The sequence below is a fragment of the Seriola aureovittata genome, chromosome 9 (assembly GCF_021018895.1).
Source record: "Seriola aureovittata isolate HTS-2021-v1 ecotype China chromosome 9, ASM2101889v1, whole genome shotgun sequence".
Classification (NCBI taxonomy): Eukaryota; Metazoa; Chordata; class Actinopteri; order Carangiformes; family Carangidae; genus Seriola; species Seriola aureovittata.
Window position 1 is genome coordinate 19,263,737 of NC_079372.1, and position 17,661 is coordinate 19,281,397.

General features: G+C 45.5%; 1 protein-coding gene across 9 annotated transcripts in view; it reads right to left on the minus strand.

Annotated features, from left to right (window-relative positions):
* The window catches only part of agrn (agrin), a 248,571-nt gene that overhangs the window by 41,583 nt on the left and 189,327 nt on the right, over nucleotides 1–17,661 (minus strand). For all 9 annotated transcript variants that reach the window (XM_056384775.1, XM_056384776.1, XM_056384773.1 and 6 more), the window contains 8 exons: nucleotides 17,442–17,642; nucleotides 11,419–11,561; nucleotides 10,739–10,844; nucleotides 7,793–7,912; nucleotides 7,093–7,257; nucleotides 5,630–5,773; nucleotides 4,064–4,188; nucleotides 3,799–3,904 (listed from right to left, as the gene is read on the minus strand). In XM_056384775.1, coding sequence (XP_056240750.1) covers nucleotides 3,799–3,904; nucleotides 4,064–4,188; nucleotides 5,630–5,773; nucleotides 7,093–7,257; nucleotides 7,793–7,912; nucleotides 10,739–10,844; nucleotides 11,419–11,561; nucleotides 17,442–17,642 — 1,110 coding nt within the window. The remainder of the gene's footprint in view (nucleotides 1–3,798; nucleotides 3,905–4,063; nucleotides 4,189–5,629; nucleotides 5,774–7,092; nucleotides 7,258–7,792; nucleotides 7,913–10,738; nucleotides 10,845–11,418; nucleotides 11,562–17,441; nucleotides 17,643–17,661) is intronic.

The window sequence follows — 17,661 nt, forward strand, 5'->3', positions numbered from 1 at the left end:
CATGTGGAATGCGTTTGTTTGTACAATATTCATGTATGTGTATTGCATGCGTGCTGTGCCATTGCTTATGAATTATATATCCATATTCAAATGCTGCCCTCCAGTAGTAAAGCTTTAATCACCAACAGCCAGTGCCTCCGGTGATGAATGATTGATAGAAATGGGGCAAAAAAAGCCGGCTTTAACTCTGACTTCAAAGACGGCAGACTGCTGCTCGCAGAGCGCATGAGCATCCATCAACGCCACCACAAACACTCTCCTGTCAACAGACGCACACAAACACACACACACACAGCAAAGAGAAAGAAAAAAAAATCACTCCAAATGAGGGAGAGAGAGAGCGAGAGAGAGAGAGGAGGCTCTCTGCAGAGACCATCATTACCAATGCAAAAAGCTCTGGTGCAAAAGGACAAACTGTCTGCGATAAAAGAACGATAAATAGGACAAAAACTCCTGAGGGGGAGAAGTGAGTTGGCAGGGAGCTGCTACGTAAGTGAGTCCTTCAGATTTAGCCGAGGCACGCAGGCGTGACAATACTGTCGTTCCTCCTCTACGTCCCACGAGTATAAATGTGTGTTAGCATGTGGGTGAAATGAAAAGATTTCAAATTAAAAAAAAAAAACCCTATACCAAAGATTTGCGCCTCATTAGGATTCACCTAACATTATGTGTAGGACTTAATTACACTGCTATAATCGCCTATTTGATCTGCAATTATTCACCGAGGTGTGAAATGTGATACCTATTGAGACGGCGGAAAGCCTGGGAGACTCACGGGGTGTCAGCTTAAAGCTCGGCAGATATTTGTTGAGAAAGAGACTCGGAGTGGAGAGCATAGAGCAGAGATGCTATCACCAAGAATGGTGGCATGCATTGCCTTTCCTCTTGGCTACACCTGTCAGTCAGGTGCCAAGCTTAGCGTCAGGCGGCTTGCTCCCTGGGAAGTGCCTAATGTGTGTGCATATCTCGAGCAGGGAGCTCCTGTGACATGGGATAAGGGAAGAAAAGCACACACGTCTGAGAGAGCAAAGAAGCAGCAGCGGCACAGTCTGTTCAGCTGATGCTTCTCTTAATCAGGTTTAACAGTCCATTTGCTTGTGTTTCTGCTTTTTTTCCTCTCAGTGGAGCAATGGACAGTCATGTCACAGGGTAGGAAAAAAAAAATCATTGTCATCTTGGCATGTCTCAGCCATGTAGTTACGGTTGAAAGGTGGTTATTAAGATTGTCTTTACGGTGTCAGCCGCACTCAGCGAGAAGGAGGAGGAATCTGGATACAGGAGACCAGGGGAGAAAGACAAGGGAACCACAGAGCCAAGAAGAAGAAAATGATAGGGACAAACTGCCTGAAGAAAAGGGATTAAATCAGGACGAAAAAAAATAAAAATAAAAACAGGTTAACAAAGGAAGCGGCGGAAGAATACGGCGAGGCAAACAGAAAGAGAGATTGAATAATGAGAGAAAATCGCAGGACATGGAGCAGAAATTGTGAAGGCAACAGAACCCTGACTAAAACGCAGGCGGAGGACTGCCGATGCCATATGCTGTCACTCGTTGCCAATTTGCTGCAAACCTACAGGTGATAACACCATATGGTAGAGGTGGGTCATTGCCAACTTGGTGGCCATTTTCCCCTGGTGCTAGAATTTGTTCATTGGCCCAAATGCCCTCCCTCTGGTGCTTGGTACAGTAGCTCTTGCATTATTTTTTTTTTCATGGATTTCTCAGATATCATTTGCTGCGAAACAGCAAAGAAGCCAGAAAAACTCCTCCCTGTACTCTGCGTGTGGCTGTGCTGCCTGTTAGCTCGGAGACTTCACAGACAGCTGGGTAACATCACAGTTAACTGAGAGTTCTCTGTCACCAGCAGAAAAAAATCTGAAGCTTTTTCTGCAGGATTGTGATTTTTTTTTTCTTTTTTTTCAGCCTGCCCATTAGAGGCAGACTGTGCAGCAGCAGTCACACTCTGTGGTATAATAAAAAGTTGCGGCAGATCAATGATGTTAAAAAAAGATCAATATTCACTCATTTATAGAAAGCCCTTGGCATTGCTCTCTTGTCAAACCACATAGCAGCTTGGTGAGCATTAGCATGCCACAGCGCTGAGGCCGGGCGTCTGGAAGCACTGCATGTAAGCAGTGGGAGGGAGGGCGGGCAGGGCTGCAGCGTGGCGAGGGGTGGAGGCAGAGCAAATGCTAATTCGCACCCAGCCACACGTGAAATGAGCTCGAGATCTAACCCCCGAGCCGACAGCAGTGGCGGAGCAGCTACCCGCGGTGCGACCGCGTCCGGGAAAAGAAATTAAAAAATCCTCTGTGGCTGTCGGTGAGCCCGAGTGTTCGCCTGTCTCTTCCTCCCCTGAGGGTTCGATAGAGAAAGAGTCCGCTGAGAGGCATCTTCTTGCCTTCTCTGCGCAGCAATGCTAGGCGAGGGATTACACACAACCCACAATTCCATTGCCAGGCAACAGAGGAATGTGAAACCAGACTGGATTTTGGCTCCTTTTGCTGGTAACCCACGGCACTGAATTTGTAATTACCAGATGTTCAGGGACTTATCAAAGCCTTGTTGATCTCTTGCTGAGTCTATTTGTATTTTTTATCTGTGTACCTGCAACTGCGGATCAACAACGACCATGCCAACAGCCTCGCCTCCTATTGATATGACCTAGTTTGGGTTTGACAAAGAGCACCCAAGGGAGATGGATGAAAAGGACTCTGCTTTTTTACGACACAGTATTTGGTCACTTGATCTGTGCCCACTGAGCGATGAGGTGAACGAACATTTTTACACCCCAAAATGCCAGACACCTGGCCGTGGCTCTTGGCCAGACCCACACAGCTGGCACTTCCCTTCCACACCGCACTCGCCGGCAGCGTCTCTAGAACCCTGTTGTGACGCAAGCTGGCAGTCGGCGCAACAACTTCACTGTACATGAAAGCCATGGCCTTGGCACATGTCCTAGTACCAATTACACCGATCCAAACAACATCCATCACCCTCTGGACCAAAGGGGCAAGGAGCTGCACCTTCTACTCCACGTAACATGTACTCTAGATCCGCCATCACACTGAAACGGCGTCGTGTTCCTGCCAGCATAAGGCTGCAAAAGGAATGACGCATTTCCCAACAGGGGGGGTGGGGGGTTTGAAGATGGAGCCAAATCCCGACAAAGGGGCGAGAAAAGCATAGAGGAAGTGTCATCGCAATCTTGTGGGATTGCAGGGCTCAGACTCAGACTTCCAGTCAAACTGCACAACCCGTGGATTTGAACACTACAGTACCTCACCCTTTCTTATTCTGACGTTTCCCCCAGTGGCACACATGATTTTGCTCTCACCTGACAGTCCATGAGAAGAAGACGGGGCTTATTTTTTAATGCACTCCGTAAAATTAACCAAATATTTCTTATTAGACAATCAGAATCACAGAGCTTTAGAAACTGCATTTTAAGAAACAATGAAAAGTTCAAAATTCTCAGAAGAGAACTTGAATAACGAACATGAAACTCTGATCTTGTGTCCTTTGAAATAAAATACTTTGGATTTGCCTAATCTCAAATGAGGATCACTGCTCAACCTGCTGTTATGTGCAGGTAGTTTCTTTTAAACGCAAAACTCAAGCTAAAAAGTGCGTTCACGTCGCTGTGGCTTCACTCTCTCCGAGACTGAGACGGAGAGCTGGATAGGAGGAGAAACAGCAGGAGGCCCACGACACCGCTCATTATCTCCGGATCAGGGTCTGACAACAGTCGGCCATCCGTGCGACGTGTGATGCATGGAGGCACCGACGGGGCTCACCTGTGCACTGTCCGAAGTGTTGCACTGTGATGTCCTTGTCTTGCCTGCAGGCGATGGTCCTCAGCTGGCACTGGTCGGCATAAGTCACCCCATCAGAGCCGCACACCTGCTCCACAGTGACAGAGATGGAGAGAGAGAGGGGGGGGGGGGGGGGGGGGGGAAGATGGGAACACACGTTAGCTTCCTGCAGGTCACTGAAGCAAAGTCTTTCTATTTATAACCTGTGGATCAAAATACTTATTTCTCAAGTGCAGAAAGTTCCCACCTTAGTCTTGTTTTTCTCATCGCAGTCAGGTGCGGGGCACTCGCAGTGGGCTTGGCCGTTCACCTCAATGCAAGAAGCCCCAAAGCTGCACTCTAACTCCTGGCATGAAGTGGGAGCCTCAGGTCCTGTGGAAGACGGCGATTTGTGTTGTTAGATTTTCTGTGTGGCTCCACACTCATGCAGTTTGAGACAGGAGAGAGTAGCTGCTTCATGACTTCTGATTGTGGCGGTTGTTGTGGAAATGCGGAGCTAAATTAAAAGTTAAATTAGCATGCATATTTAATGTTTTACAGTTACAGAACTCTTGCTTACTTTTATTAAGTAAGCACGAGTTCTGCCTGTTAAACAGCCAATAAATTAGTTTCTCAAAAATTTGTAAAGCATGATGAAATATGAACGTAATCAAACAGGAATAAGTTTTCTGAGTCCTCACCACATTCATATACACAGTAACATAATAGTGCGGCTGCTGCTGCATCAAGCTTACTCCGCTTTTCCGTGTGACGTCATACCAACGATTTTGATTTGGACAAATAAAATGAACGGATCTCCAACCGGTGGAGGACGAGACTCTCTCTTTGTGTCACGAATCCAATCTACAGTGGGGTGTTTGCAAGCACAACGGTGGGTACGTTTCAAAACCAGAAGAGGTTGTCCAGCCTTCAAAAACAGCACAGTGCAGCAGAGATAATGTACTCATGAGATTCTCTATATACCTGTCACATGTCACACAGCGTGACTTATTCATAGTTTCACAAACCAGAATTTTTTCCTGAAACTGCAGTCAGTTATGTAAAGGTCTGCACTCGGGGTATTTTTTTCCACAGCGTTCTGCTGAAAGTCTCCAAAGGAGCGTTTGAAGCCTTGGAAGTTTCCGCAACAGGAGCTGCTGCCGGGGAGCCCACCGTCCACTGGCCAACTGTGAGTGTAGGGTCTTTGCATTGTTGCAACATCACAGAGGCTTTCAGTGCCCTTCCACCCCTTGGCTCCTGCTTTCATGTGCTACCACCTCTCAGTATCTTGTCTTTTCATCTGGCAGGGGTGTGTGGCAAAGTGCCCCACCACTGTGCCGGGACCGCTGGCTTCATTAAGTGTTTGACTTCCAGTCGATATCTGATGGTGCATCTTAATCAAGGAGCTGCAGGTCCCCGCAGCAGGAACTAAACTTTCCTTCAACCGGCGTTTTAGCTCGTGCAGCCACTGGAGCTGTTTCTATTATTAATCTAAGTGTAATCAATAGTCTTTATGCAGGAGTATAAACATACACATTCAAGTGAATGGTCCAAAATGGCGTATGGTGAAGAGGAAATAAAATGTCAGTGGAGCGATATGTCATGCACATATCATTTGTACACTCAAGTATTTTCCTAATCACTATCGATTAACTGCCCTGTAGCCTCCCTCCTTCCAATAAAGCAGATGGATGTGAAGAGCACACAGAGAAAAGACTGGCTGCTGCAAGGCTGATCCATGGATCAGAGACAAGTGACAGCAAAACACTTTAGAATGATGGAGAGAAGAAGAGAAAAACGCGCGCCATGTTGCCTCTGCGCGCTCTCTTATTACCTTTGTCGCAGCCGTTCATGCCCATCTTGCTTCCATCTGGACACACGTTGCACTTCATGCCCTTCACTCCCGTCTTGCAGGAGCACAAGCCCGACATCTGTTCGCAGTCGTCCCGGACCGAGCCCGTGGCGTCGCAGTTACACGCTGCCACGGAGATGTAGAGGGGGAAAAAAAAGAAGAAAGAAACAGGAAGAGATAGATTGATGAGAAAATTGTATCAATTGAGGACAGTGACAGGAAGAGGGATTCGAATAGCTTGGCTTATGTGGTGTACATAGTGGGTTTGAGGCGACCTTAGCCCCTGATCCCTGCTTCAGCTATATTGTTGTCAAGGGTTGGCAACAGTTCATCCAGCCTCAGGGGCCATTGAGGGAGGAGCAGGAGTGCATAGCAGAAACTCAAGAAAACAACCTTAGGGAAGGACATCAACCCCATCATGTTCCTAGAATCAATGATGTGTGTTTTTTTTCCCCTCCTCTCCTGCTGAACCTGGTATTGGTGTGCAGTGTGCTGTCTGCTTGCTGTGGGTAAACCTTGTTAAGGTCAGGCCACGGGTGAGGCACCTGCAGGCTTCCTGCTGTTGACTGAAAATGCTCTGTGGCTTTGGAAGCATATGTCCTATGATACCTCAGCGGCAGGGTACGAGCTGGTCACCATATTGCATTACACCAAGACAAACAAGGGGCCCTGACCCCGGGCGTCACTCGAATACAAATGAATACAGTTCGTTCAGTACAGTTTTGACATGACTGAAGGACACAAAAAACGACCATCAAATCGCGGTTTAGCTGGTACTTAATCTACTTTTTACTGTCTATGCCAAAGTTAATACTTAATACCCTAAGTGTTGACTCAAAGATATTGTCATGATTTTAGTGAGAAATGCATTTTCTCACTTACCTCTAATGGAATAGATTTGGTTTTATTTGTCCAGGCTTTTTAATACATCTGTGCCAAAATGTGTTTGGATCCATCCCACTACAATGTGTTGAATGGAGATTTAACAATAACAACATAACATTTTCAGAAGCAGTTTCTACAACTGTATTGTTTTACTACTCTTTCCGCTTTGGATGCAGTCGTTTTATGGTGAAGCATCTCGAGTAACTGGGACATCATTTGCTTCTACTTCTGTCTACTGTGTATATACGTCTATTGCATGTAAATTCTTTTCTTCCTGAGGTTTCTCTCGGTTTTTTAAAGTATTTTTGTGGATTGTAAAGCCCTCAGACGCAAATGTGTGATTTGTGATTGTTGGCTACATGAATAAAACTGACTTGACAGATTTTTTCAAAACCCAGAAGAAACCCAAACTCTCTCTGCGCGGCTCGATAACTCTCAAGGTAAGTGTGAAAACTTGAACTTTCGACAAATGACTCCCACTCCTGCTGTTGAAGTCGTGTAACAGTATCAGGGTAAGTGCATCTGCTCGCTCAGCACGGATACTTAAAGACCGAGCTTACGTGTGCAGCCGCTCATGTTCTCCGTCACGATGCCGCGGAAGTTCCAGAAGCCCGGCTCGCAGCGGTCACACTTCTGTCCCCCGACGCCCGGCTTACAGGAGCACTGACCGCTGGCCGGGTCACACGTCCCCTTGTAGGAGCCGTAGGCGTTACACTGACAGGTACCTGAGGAGAACAGGGCAATATTTAACTTTTAACTTCTTCTCGTTCGTGCCTCTCTGTCTTTGATAAGACCCAAATGTTATGTAATGTACAACAGCTGAATTCAGCTTACTATGAGAGATATTGAAGATTTAAACTGGGCTCAAATGTTGGCCCAGTTGGATAAAGTGTGCTTAGGTGAGCTCCCTCTTTACCAAATCTCAGTCTATCCTTCTAAGTCTGCATTTTCTCCATCCATACTGTATCCCCTAGCTAACAGCTTGATGCAGCATTTTCTGCTCCATCTGTGTGCTATCATTCGTCAAGATCATCAGATGAAGAGATTTTTCCTGTTGATACAGTGCAACATTATCTAATTATTCCTTGGATTAAGATGAAACATTTTCAGCTCTGCAACTTTGGAAGTGTAACTGCAGTCAAGGACAATAAGCCACCGTATGCTGAAACAGGCTGATAGTATCTACAGTTTTTGTGCACACAACAAACTCAGGACACATGAGAGGCGAAGGGTCACAGTGGGACGCAGCAGAGGACTTACTGGGACATCCAGCCAGTCCGACTCCTAAGGCGGCCGTTATGTTGTCGGAGCAGCAGCCGTACACAGACAGACTGCAGTGCTGGGGTGCTGTCAGCTCAGGCAGAGATGTGGCTGAAATCACTGATGAGGTAGGAACAACAAAAAATAAATAAATAAAAAGAAAAAAAAAAAAGGGAGGGGAACGTGGCACAAGGGGAGAAAGAAGAACACCAACATTTGAGTGGGATTTAGACAACACAATCTCGGAGCAACATGTAACTTTTTGCCAACAATGAGATTGGCTCGAGGGGCAGAGGTGGAGAGGCTGGCAGCCGGCTTCAAGATAACAATTCTATTTTCTACTTTCTCCACAATAGCTCAAAATCAGGGGGAAATGATGCTATTACCTCCAGTGAAAACAAACAATGGCATTGCTGGTGAATGTGCGGGAGCTGACATTTACCACCTACTAGGAGGCATGTTCTCTTCATTTGTTCTTGTCTAATATTACAGAATTGTGCTGCCGCCCTACAACCTTCCAGGAAAAAAGAAAAAGAAAAGCCTGCTGCATAATGTGAAGGAATGTGCCAAGCAGTTTCTGTCTGTGCGGTGTGTGTGTGGAGAGCTCCTTTGTCTGCGGAGGCACCAGCCTTCATACTAGTGTGACAGCTCTGAATACGCAACTGCATTCAACAAAATAAAAACAAACGTGTTCCCAAAACCTGGCGCTTCTCCAGAAAAATTGGAAGCCAACAACAAAACATACAGTAGTAGGAAAAAGGAAAGGGGAGGTTTGTTTAATGGCTGAGGCAAAAAAATATCATTGTTCAAATTCTCTCCAGGCTTTGGAGTGCAAAGGAAAGTTGCAGAGATAGAAAGCAGAAACCTTTCCCTCCCCTTTTTATTTTTCTCTGTCTCTCTCTATTCCCCTCCCGATCTCTTTTTCTTGTGTTGCTCATTTGGAGTTTGGAGGCTGGAGATACAGGGGCTATAAATCACAGTGTTACTGGTGTGGATATGAGCCTCAGCCTAATGGTGATGACTCGGCTCACTCTTTTTTCCAGTGCTTTCCCACTCCAGAGATGGGCTTTGGACACACTTCATTTAACTTGCCACTTTCCAGCCCTCCATTCAGCTATCTGTACTGAGCCTATTAGGACGAGGAGAACTTTTAATTTCATATGTTCTTCTCCCCTCCAAGGGTTTTTCCTCTTCAGTGGCCATTGTCCGGCACAATGCGGCTCATTGTGACGTGCAATATCACCCTTGCGTTTACAAGGTCTGCTGCTGTGCTTCTTCTGTTGCAGCTAGACTTTTTTTAAATTCCTGCAAGAGCACATCTGCACGTGTTTGCTTGTGTAGTAAACCAATAAGTGTTTTTTCGGATTCCACCAAAATCCCTGACCCAGATTTTGAGTTTTGCAGGCAGCTATAGAGGATGGGCAAACTTTACACATGTGCATGCAGCAGATGACACTGTTGGCACCACATGCAAAAGAGTTTTAAGTTTTCCAAATCAGAACCACTTTCTTTCATGCTCCACTAGCGAAAGGTAGCATGTTTTGATAACTTTCTGGAGTTGAGGTCATACGAAGTTTCTCCTTACATAGCTAATGTGGAGGGCAGTGAAATTCCCCAAGATCTGAGTTTTTTTTTTTTTTCTTCCATTAGCCAATAGGAGAGGAGAGCCCAGAGCCCGCGTACCCATAGAGGGCTCTTCAAAAAAGGATTGATTATCCATGGATGGTAGAGAAGCGTGACAGTCAGTGCCCAAGGAGGCCAGCTTAGGAAAGAGAAGAATCTGCAGGGATGTGTGTGAAAACACTGGCAGCTCCCTCATTCTCACTCTCTCTTCAACTCTCTCCATCCTCCTCTCTTTTCGACCCACGGGGAATCAAACAGGCTGGAATGATCACACGAAATCCCTTAAGTGCCTTTTGCTCTGCTCTGCGGGCCCGGGCTCGAATCGGGAGCAAAAGCTCTTCATTTAACACAGCCATGAAGAGGAAGAACTAACCTTTGCTACTTAACCACCGATCTGACAACTATTGTGGCTGATAAATGCCATTCATTTACATGCAGACAGAGGGGGTTTTATATTAAAGTAAGTGGGGGAAAGTGATATCCCGAGGGTTGAGAAGCAAGCTTGTCAGCACAAGTTTAATGGTTTAAATTTTCAGAAATTGTAGGAAAGGAAAATGAATCATTATCACTATCAACTCAGTCTATGTACGGTCGTGGAAATTACATCATCATCAATAATAAACACAAACCACTGTAGTAAATGAGTGTTGAAATATATACAGTGGAATGTGTCAGCGGAGATTCCCCTAAACAACAGTGAAATGTGATTGGCTCTTTAGATATCAACACCCAAACAACCAATTAGCAACAAAAAACCATGAGCTGCTGACGTGCTAGCATGCGCTAAATGCATGCACAGATGTATATGTTGTATATGTGGTAGTATGAAAACACACTTTGACGTTACATCTTCACACTCCTCAGCTACATGAATCCCAACAGGCGTAAAAAAAGCAAAGCGATCAAAGGCACAAAGTGGGAACAGAGGGAATAAATGATGAAACTAATGATTCAAGCTGGTTTTTACATTCACATTACATGAGCCTGTGAGAAAGATAACTGTGCGGCAGCCAGCCTCAGAGGAACGGTCAGTTTCTACATATAAACAAGGCTGTTGAATCAAGTCTCCCTGAGGAAATTACACAAACACACGCATCATATTCAACCACGACCTCCTTCCCTTCATTAGCTTGTGGCTACCGCGGTCACACTGCGGAGACAACAGCAGCGCTGTCAGAATTATATTCCAACTACAGACTATTTACTACCCCATCAATGGATGGAATGAGTGGAGAAATGGGATGTCAGTGACAATGAGTCTTGGTGAGGGTGCTTCTGCTGCTACTGCAACGGCATTAAATGTGAGTGGTGGGATGTACCGACCTGCACAGGGTCCCTGGTTCTGAATCAACAAGTGCTCTTGTTTCTCACATCTGGCCTTCTTCAGCTCGCACTCGTTGCTGTAGTTTTTGCCGTCGGAGCCGCAAACCTACAAAAGAATGAAGAAAGTTTAGAGTTTAACCTGAGATTCTGTGTCAACCGGCTTATGGCACAGTTACTGTTTAAGTTGTGCCACCCAGAAGTGCCGTCGACTGGAACATCAGCCGAACAGCACATACTTTTAATCAAAAAATATATTTGACGGCCTGTGTCTTTAAGTATAAAATATAGATAGTGTTGACTCTTACCATTTAAAAACAAACCATCCCATCAGGCTTTAAAGATGATCATCATAATATTGTCAGTGAGTTATCTGCCGGCTACATCTGACAAATCTTACATTTGTACATTTTGGATCAAGAAAAGCAGCTTGTGTTTGCATTGTAACTATAAATGTACAGACATGTGTCTCACCTGAACATAATCTCTAAAGTGATTTGCATTTATCCCTGATGAACTGTGAGAGATACAGATGTTACAGGAAACAATAAGTCGGCAGCAGTATGTGTCGGGCGTTCGTGTGCTCCGGTTGTTACTCAAAAGTTTTGTGTCAGTTTCATTTTAAGGATTAGGCCGTGTGAGTTGTGTTGATTTGGAGTGGGGGTTTTTCAAGGCAGCCGTACCGGGTTGTGAGGCACGCTCTGGCAGGTGAAGTCGCAGACGCAGCGGTCCTCCTCCGCATCCTCATCCCACGAGCCTCCAAACGTGCGACAGCGGTCCTGCTCACAGCTCTCCACGCCCGAGCCTGACCCTCCTGATCCGCAGTCTGCATGACATACACCGTAAGTGCACAGCGTCATTAATAAAACATACAAACACACAAGGGAGATGCCTCTTTATTGGCGCATCAGATGGAAACAGTGTCCTAGTTTCACTTCTCTTTAAGTTAAGCCTGCACTTATACATCAGGAGCATCACAAAGTTAAGATAATTTACATTTCCCTCACGCTGGTTTGCGCAGAGAGGGAACTAAAGGCGCCGCTGGTAGAACAAGATAATGACCCACCATAGTGAGGGCAAGAGATTCACTAAATAAATTAGACACAACATCTCTGCACCACCAGTGAGGCATCCTTTTCATTTCAATTAAATAAGAGACAAAAAGGGGAGGGAATTATTAACTCTGGCCTCCAAGTGCGCTGACAGAATTGGTGGCAAGCCTTTATGGGTGTCTGCTTCCTGATATGAGAAGGCAACTAATTGCAAAGCGTTCTGTAAAATCTAATTATCTCCTGAGACTTTAAAGAAAGTTGTCCTAGCAAATCTCTAACTGTGACCCCAGACGCCCTTTTATTTGTTTCAGAAGTGCACTTCTCTCGATTGAAGTGAGAGAGCTGCTCAAGCCGACCTTATGTTCCCGGTAAGAAGAGGCTGCAAACAAAGTCCCAGGATTTGTGCTTTCACAAAACTGTTGTCATTCTTGACCTGCTGTGCAAACTACAGCACAAGGCGAGGAATCCGAGGTTTAAAAGAGATAGAGAAGAGAAAAAAAAAACAATCCAGCAGGATTGTTGGGGGTTTCGTTTATGACAAACAAATCGGGGGCTGTTGCAGAGTGCAGAGAACAAAAGGGGAGGATCCTGCTTTTGAAGTTGTAAATTTCCCCTACAGTGGAACTCCTGAGGGAGATTAGGTGAATGTATGTGAAGGCTGGGAATGAAAGCAGTCAGGACGAAAGATAGAGAGAATATTAAACAGAGAGAGAGAGAGAGAGAGAGAGAGAGAGAGAGGGGCACCCGGGGGGCTGGCAGAAAGTTCATTTGAAACAAATTTGTTATTCAAAAAAGGAAACGCAGTCCAACTAAAAGCTCCCAGCACGGCTGAGAGATTCAAATAAGCATCAGGTAATCAAGGTGTTTCTTCCTCTTCCTGTCTACTTTCAGGGCTCATTCAACTCTCCGTATTGATGCGCCACCTCTAATGGTGAAATCGATGTCGTAGTGATGGAAGTGCCACTTAGCATAACCCATCTTCTAAAGCAGATTATGGAGCGGGTCACAGTGCAGCGGATGAAGCTCTGGCCTCTTCCTTGATATGGGTCATCAGAAATGGGCTGTGACAGCTTTCAGTGGTCGATACAGTGGAAGAAGGGGGAGCTTCACTCTATTAACTGTGGATACAACGGTGGAGCCGGAGCGTTGTGCAGAGTTCCAGAGGCCACGTCCCCCACAACAGACATCAGAACCTGTTAAGGACTCGATCCGTCTCCATTTTGAACCAGCAGAAGCTCCGACCCTAATCCTTTGGCTCGAATCTGCTGTTGAAGCTTATCGATCGCGAGCCGCAGTCCCGAGTTAAACTTAACATGTTGTGATGGGGCTAATGTGCTGGTTAATGGCCACCGACATTATCGCGGCCATTTGGCCTCGGACGCCCCCGCCCTGAAAAAGGAGAAGTCAGCTGACTCCAGAACCGAGCAGAAAGAGAAATAATGAGAGCTGGGACACTGGCAGCTGGCCACCTGTATCTGTGTACTGTACGCCAACTCAGCACGACACAAAAAGAAAAAGGGAAGCGCAAGGAGTAGCCAATTCTTATTCCGCTCAGGCCTCCACACAGAGACGAGATAAATAAATAAAAGAGGTGAGACATTAGAATGGAATAAATAAAAGTGAAGGGCGAAGAGGGGTCCTAATTAGCTGCTGCTCTTTGATGTGCCCGCCACCCGCTCTGCCTATGAACCTTTCAATTAATACATCCCCAGCTAAGATGGCTGTATCAGCTATTCTCTCTGCTCTGCCCATCCATTCCTTTTTACTCAATCATGTCAGAAGCCCGAGTCTATTTAGCCAAGGGAGCTCCATTAAGAAGACAGAATTCAGTGGCGGTGAGAAGAAAGGAAATGAATAGCACAGGAATAATGTCCATGAAAGACAGAGGAGAAAAAAAAAAAAAAACACATTACAGGGATTTGACAGTGGAAATAATAGAAGAAGTGATGGAGAAGACGCTATTGTCAAATCTGTCTGGAGGTGTGTGTGTGTGTGTGTGTGTGTGTGTGTGTGTGTGTGTGTGTGTGTGTGTGAGAGAGAAAACAGAAGGGAGAAGAAGAGAAGAGGAGGATATGTGTAAATAGTGGAGGATAATGTGTGTAATGGATTGAAGCCTGAAGATGTTTGGTCAACCGGACATCAACATCCGCGACTCCAGGACGCGACAGATATTATTGCGGTACCTCTGATATCATCACCTGTGTGAATGTCAACTTGGACATTTATCATTTGAAAACAAATCCTCCGTCACTGCGGCGTGTGCCACATGGCGAGAGATTGAAAATGGCAACGGTGTTTACCGAAGGATGCAGCGAGGCGCGATCTGCCTCTTTTTTTTTTCTGTTTTCGCTCCATCGATCAGTCCCTCGTATGACCTGCTCTTGACGGATGTGACAGCCAGTTTATCCAAATAAAGTTCCCATACGGTAGAGAGGGATAGAGCATCACGCCCGCTGGGGAGAAGGGATGGGGTGTTTGGAGATGGCAGAGAGAGAGAGAGAGAGAGAGAGAGAGAGAGAGAGAGAGAGAGAGAGAGAGAGAGAAAAGAAGTTTTGTTGCCTCAACAGAAGGTTACAACCCCTGTGATGGATGTACCATGAAGGAAAAATCCGCTGATTTCACTCCAGTGAGCTCTTGACCCACCCAGCCACCCACTTTGCTTTTTTTTGCAGCTTTCTTTATCTGATCTGTGTGATGTGCGGCGCAGGGAGCGGACCGTGCGTCACCGTGTGATCCTGCTCTCATAATCTTGTTTATTAAATGTCTATTCAATTAAAAAAAGGGCCTGGGCCCCCGTAGGTGATACACTGCTCTCAGTTGCCACTTTGTCAGTGTCGAGAAAAGGAGCTGAGGCCAGGCCTACCCGAGTGTGAAATTAAACAGGTGACAAATTTCCCTGTATGGCCAACAGTGGGAACACTGTCATTTTTCATTACTGCTAAATAAAAGGCGGGAGGAAACAACTTCCATTTTTATGCTCTGTGCCCCCCACCCCCCCCACACAAGACTAATGAGGATGGTTTTTAAGTCAGGTCTACGTAAGAGTATAAATCACATGTTCACTTCCTCTCCTGGCTTATCTTAGATATGAAGTATTGAGTGGGGGGTTGTGCACAGCGGTGATGTACAGCTTTGCTGCTGTCTACAATAGAGACAGAAAATACAGTCTTTGGTCTTACATTTGTGACAGGGTGCTGTATTAGACAATTTATACTCCTAATTTTGCCAAAACCTACCACCCATTCGTCTAGTCGGGGGTGAATATATCAACAACAAATCCTTTTTATGGTTTGCAGCTGAAGAGAGGGATCCCACAGCCAAACACAGATATTTCAAGGGGGGAAAAACAGCAACTTGGTTTTGATCGTTTTACAATCACACCAAACTTCCTGTGGAGGGTCAGTTCCGATTCAAGGGGCTGAAAGGACTAGGGACCGAGCCTGCAGATAAAGACAGGACTAGTGGATGCCCCTAATGCGAGATTTATCGATTTGAGACAATCCCATCTCCACCCCTATCTGTGAAAGCATCGGTGCCCCTTTTGTTGAGAGGCACAATTTTGATGGAGAAGAGTGCAAAATGGAGAGAGACGAGTGGGTGGGATGGCAGGGAGCGAAAAAAGAAAAGAGAGAAAAAATTCTATTGTGTAAGCCTGATGGTTTTCTCTGAATCAAAATGAGCAAGTGATGGAAAAAAAAAAAAAAAAAAAAAAGGAGGATGTTCAGACACAGTATGAGAGCGAGAATGAAATAGAAAAAACTAAGCCATCAGGCACCACAAGCAAAGCAATGCCCTTGGGTGGGGAGCAGAGAGCAGTTTTTTTGCCTGATACCAAACAAGCAAAAGACAATGAGGACAGAGTGTGTGTGTGTGTGTGTGTGTGTGTAGTGACAGTAAGTCTGCATCGTGGGCATACAGTTTCACGTTTGTTCATGCTCCACATACAAAAAAAGGTCACTTGTCTCAGTCAATGAAATGATGTTAAATCGACCACAAGAAGCTTTGGCGGGACCATTCGGCTCACAGGCTTCAGGCCAATGTGATAGACAATGGTAGACCGAAAAAAAAAAAGAAAGGAAAAAATGAAAAGAAGGAAACACCCCTGGCTAGCAATCAAAATGGAAGTGGATTCCTCTCATCTCTATTTGCTCTGTCCTCCGTCTACCCCCCTCTCTTCCTCTCTTCAGCCATCGCTCCTGCTGGCAGGTGTAATCTGCTCCCCTTCACACCTTGTCAGCGGATGACTATGTTCGCCGTGACGACCCACCAGCCACGGGGGAACGGCATCGCTGCCGTCTGCATGACAACCAGAGGCTGGCACGTTCCTCCCTCCAGGGTTGTCCCCAAGACGGGCCGAGTGAGGGACTGTGATACTCCGCTTCGGTCCGTCACCGCTGATCAAGATATGATTTGCACGGCGTAATAGATCTCATTTATTCTGAATGTGGAGGAACGATGGAGCTACAGGCGTAAAAATCAGGGATTCTCACATTAAGAGCCATCGATCACACACTTAAGCATAATTGGATAGAAGGGCTTGATAAAATATATACCATAAATTCTCAAATATAAGCTCTGGTATTCAATGGCTGTGACTACAGCCCCTCATAAAAAACCAAGTGAAATTACTCAGGCTATCAAGACTCTTATGGTAAATTCTGCAGAATGCACATGTGATACCCACTGGTCTGCTGAGAAATATTGTTCTCATTCACTAATACACCTTAAATACTTAATGCTATGCTATTCTCCAATGTTAATGTCGATGAAACGAAACACTTCCTGCAGATATTTCACATTAAAAGCCTGCTATCTCTAAGACTCTCTTGAAGACTCATCTCTCCCAAGAGCACCTCCTCTTACTGTGCGTGTCTTTACCTCATCTCCTTATTGAACACATTCAGTACTTAGTACTTACACCAAGGTCTCACACTGCACTGAAGTTTTAGTGTTGTCCCTCACTTGTAAATTGCTTTGGATAAATGCGATAAATGTAAATGTAAAAATCTAAAAATGTGTTTGTGTTTCATGTGCTGCTGGAAAGCTAATTTGAAAATGTGAAAATCTTAAATCTTTTAATTCATCTGTACAAGAAGGGGTTCGGTTTCATTGACAGTGGCTTAACACAAGATTAAAGAATGCCAAAGTAAGACCAATTGTAATTAATTAGTTTTAATTTATTGGAACAACAACGAGGGGAAGTGTTGAGTTCCATAAAAACAAAAAACTAAACAAAAGAAAAAGAAAGCAGCCACAGCTGATAAGAAGTGGGTGAAAAAAGAAGGGGGGCTTCTTACGTATAGAGAATTTACTGCGGCTGAAGAAATGGAGTATGATATGCACTGATAAACAAGCAAACATGACAGCCAAAGCATGAAGATTATCGTTTCTAAAATGCACAGCTGACCTGAACTTAATCACCCAGAAGCCATTTGTGTTCCTGTAACAGGTTTTTTTCAGGGACATGCGGTGTGACTTTCACTTCATCTTGTGCCGTGTTAGCCTGTTGGCATGCTGCTGGTGGCATATGCAACCATTATGAAAATCCACAGATGACTGAACACCGTATCACAGGTCACTTGATAAAGATAATTACACCATTGCAATGGCCGATTGGTTAATATAATTACACCATTTCAAAGTCCATTTCCTACCTTCATCACAGCTGCCGAGCTTTGCCACATCAATTCTCGCCTTCCGTATGCAGGAGGACAGGAGGAGTTCGCAGTTGTTGTCGTAGGTGGCGCCGTCGCTGCCGCACACGGGGGAGTAGGCCTCGTTGAAGCACTGCGGGCACTCGCACTCATTCTGGACACACCGGGCGCCCCAGGCACAAACAGTACTGCCGCATGTTTCTGTAACACACAGACACAC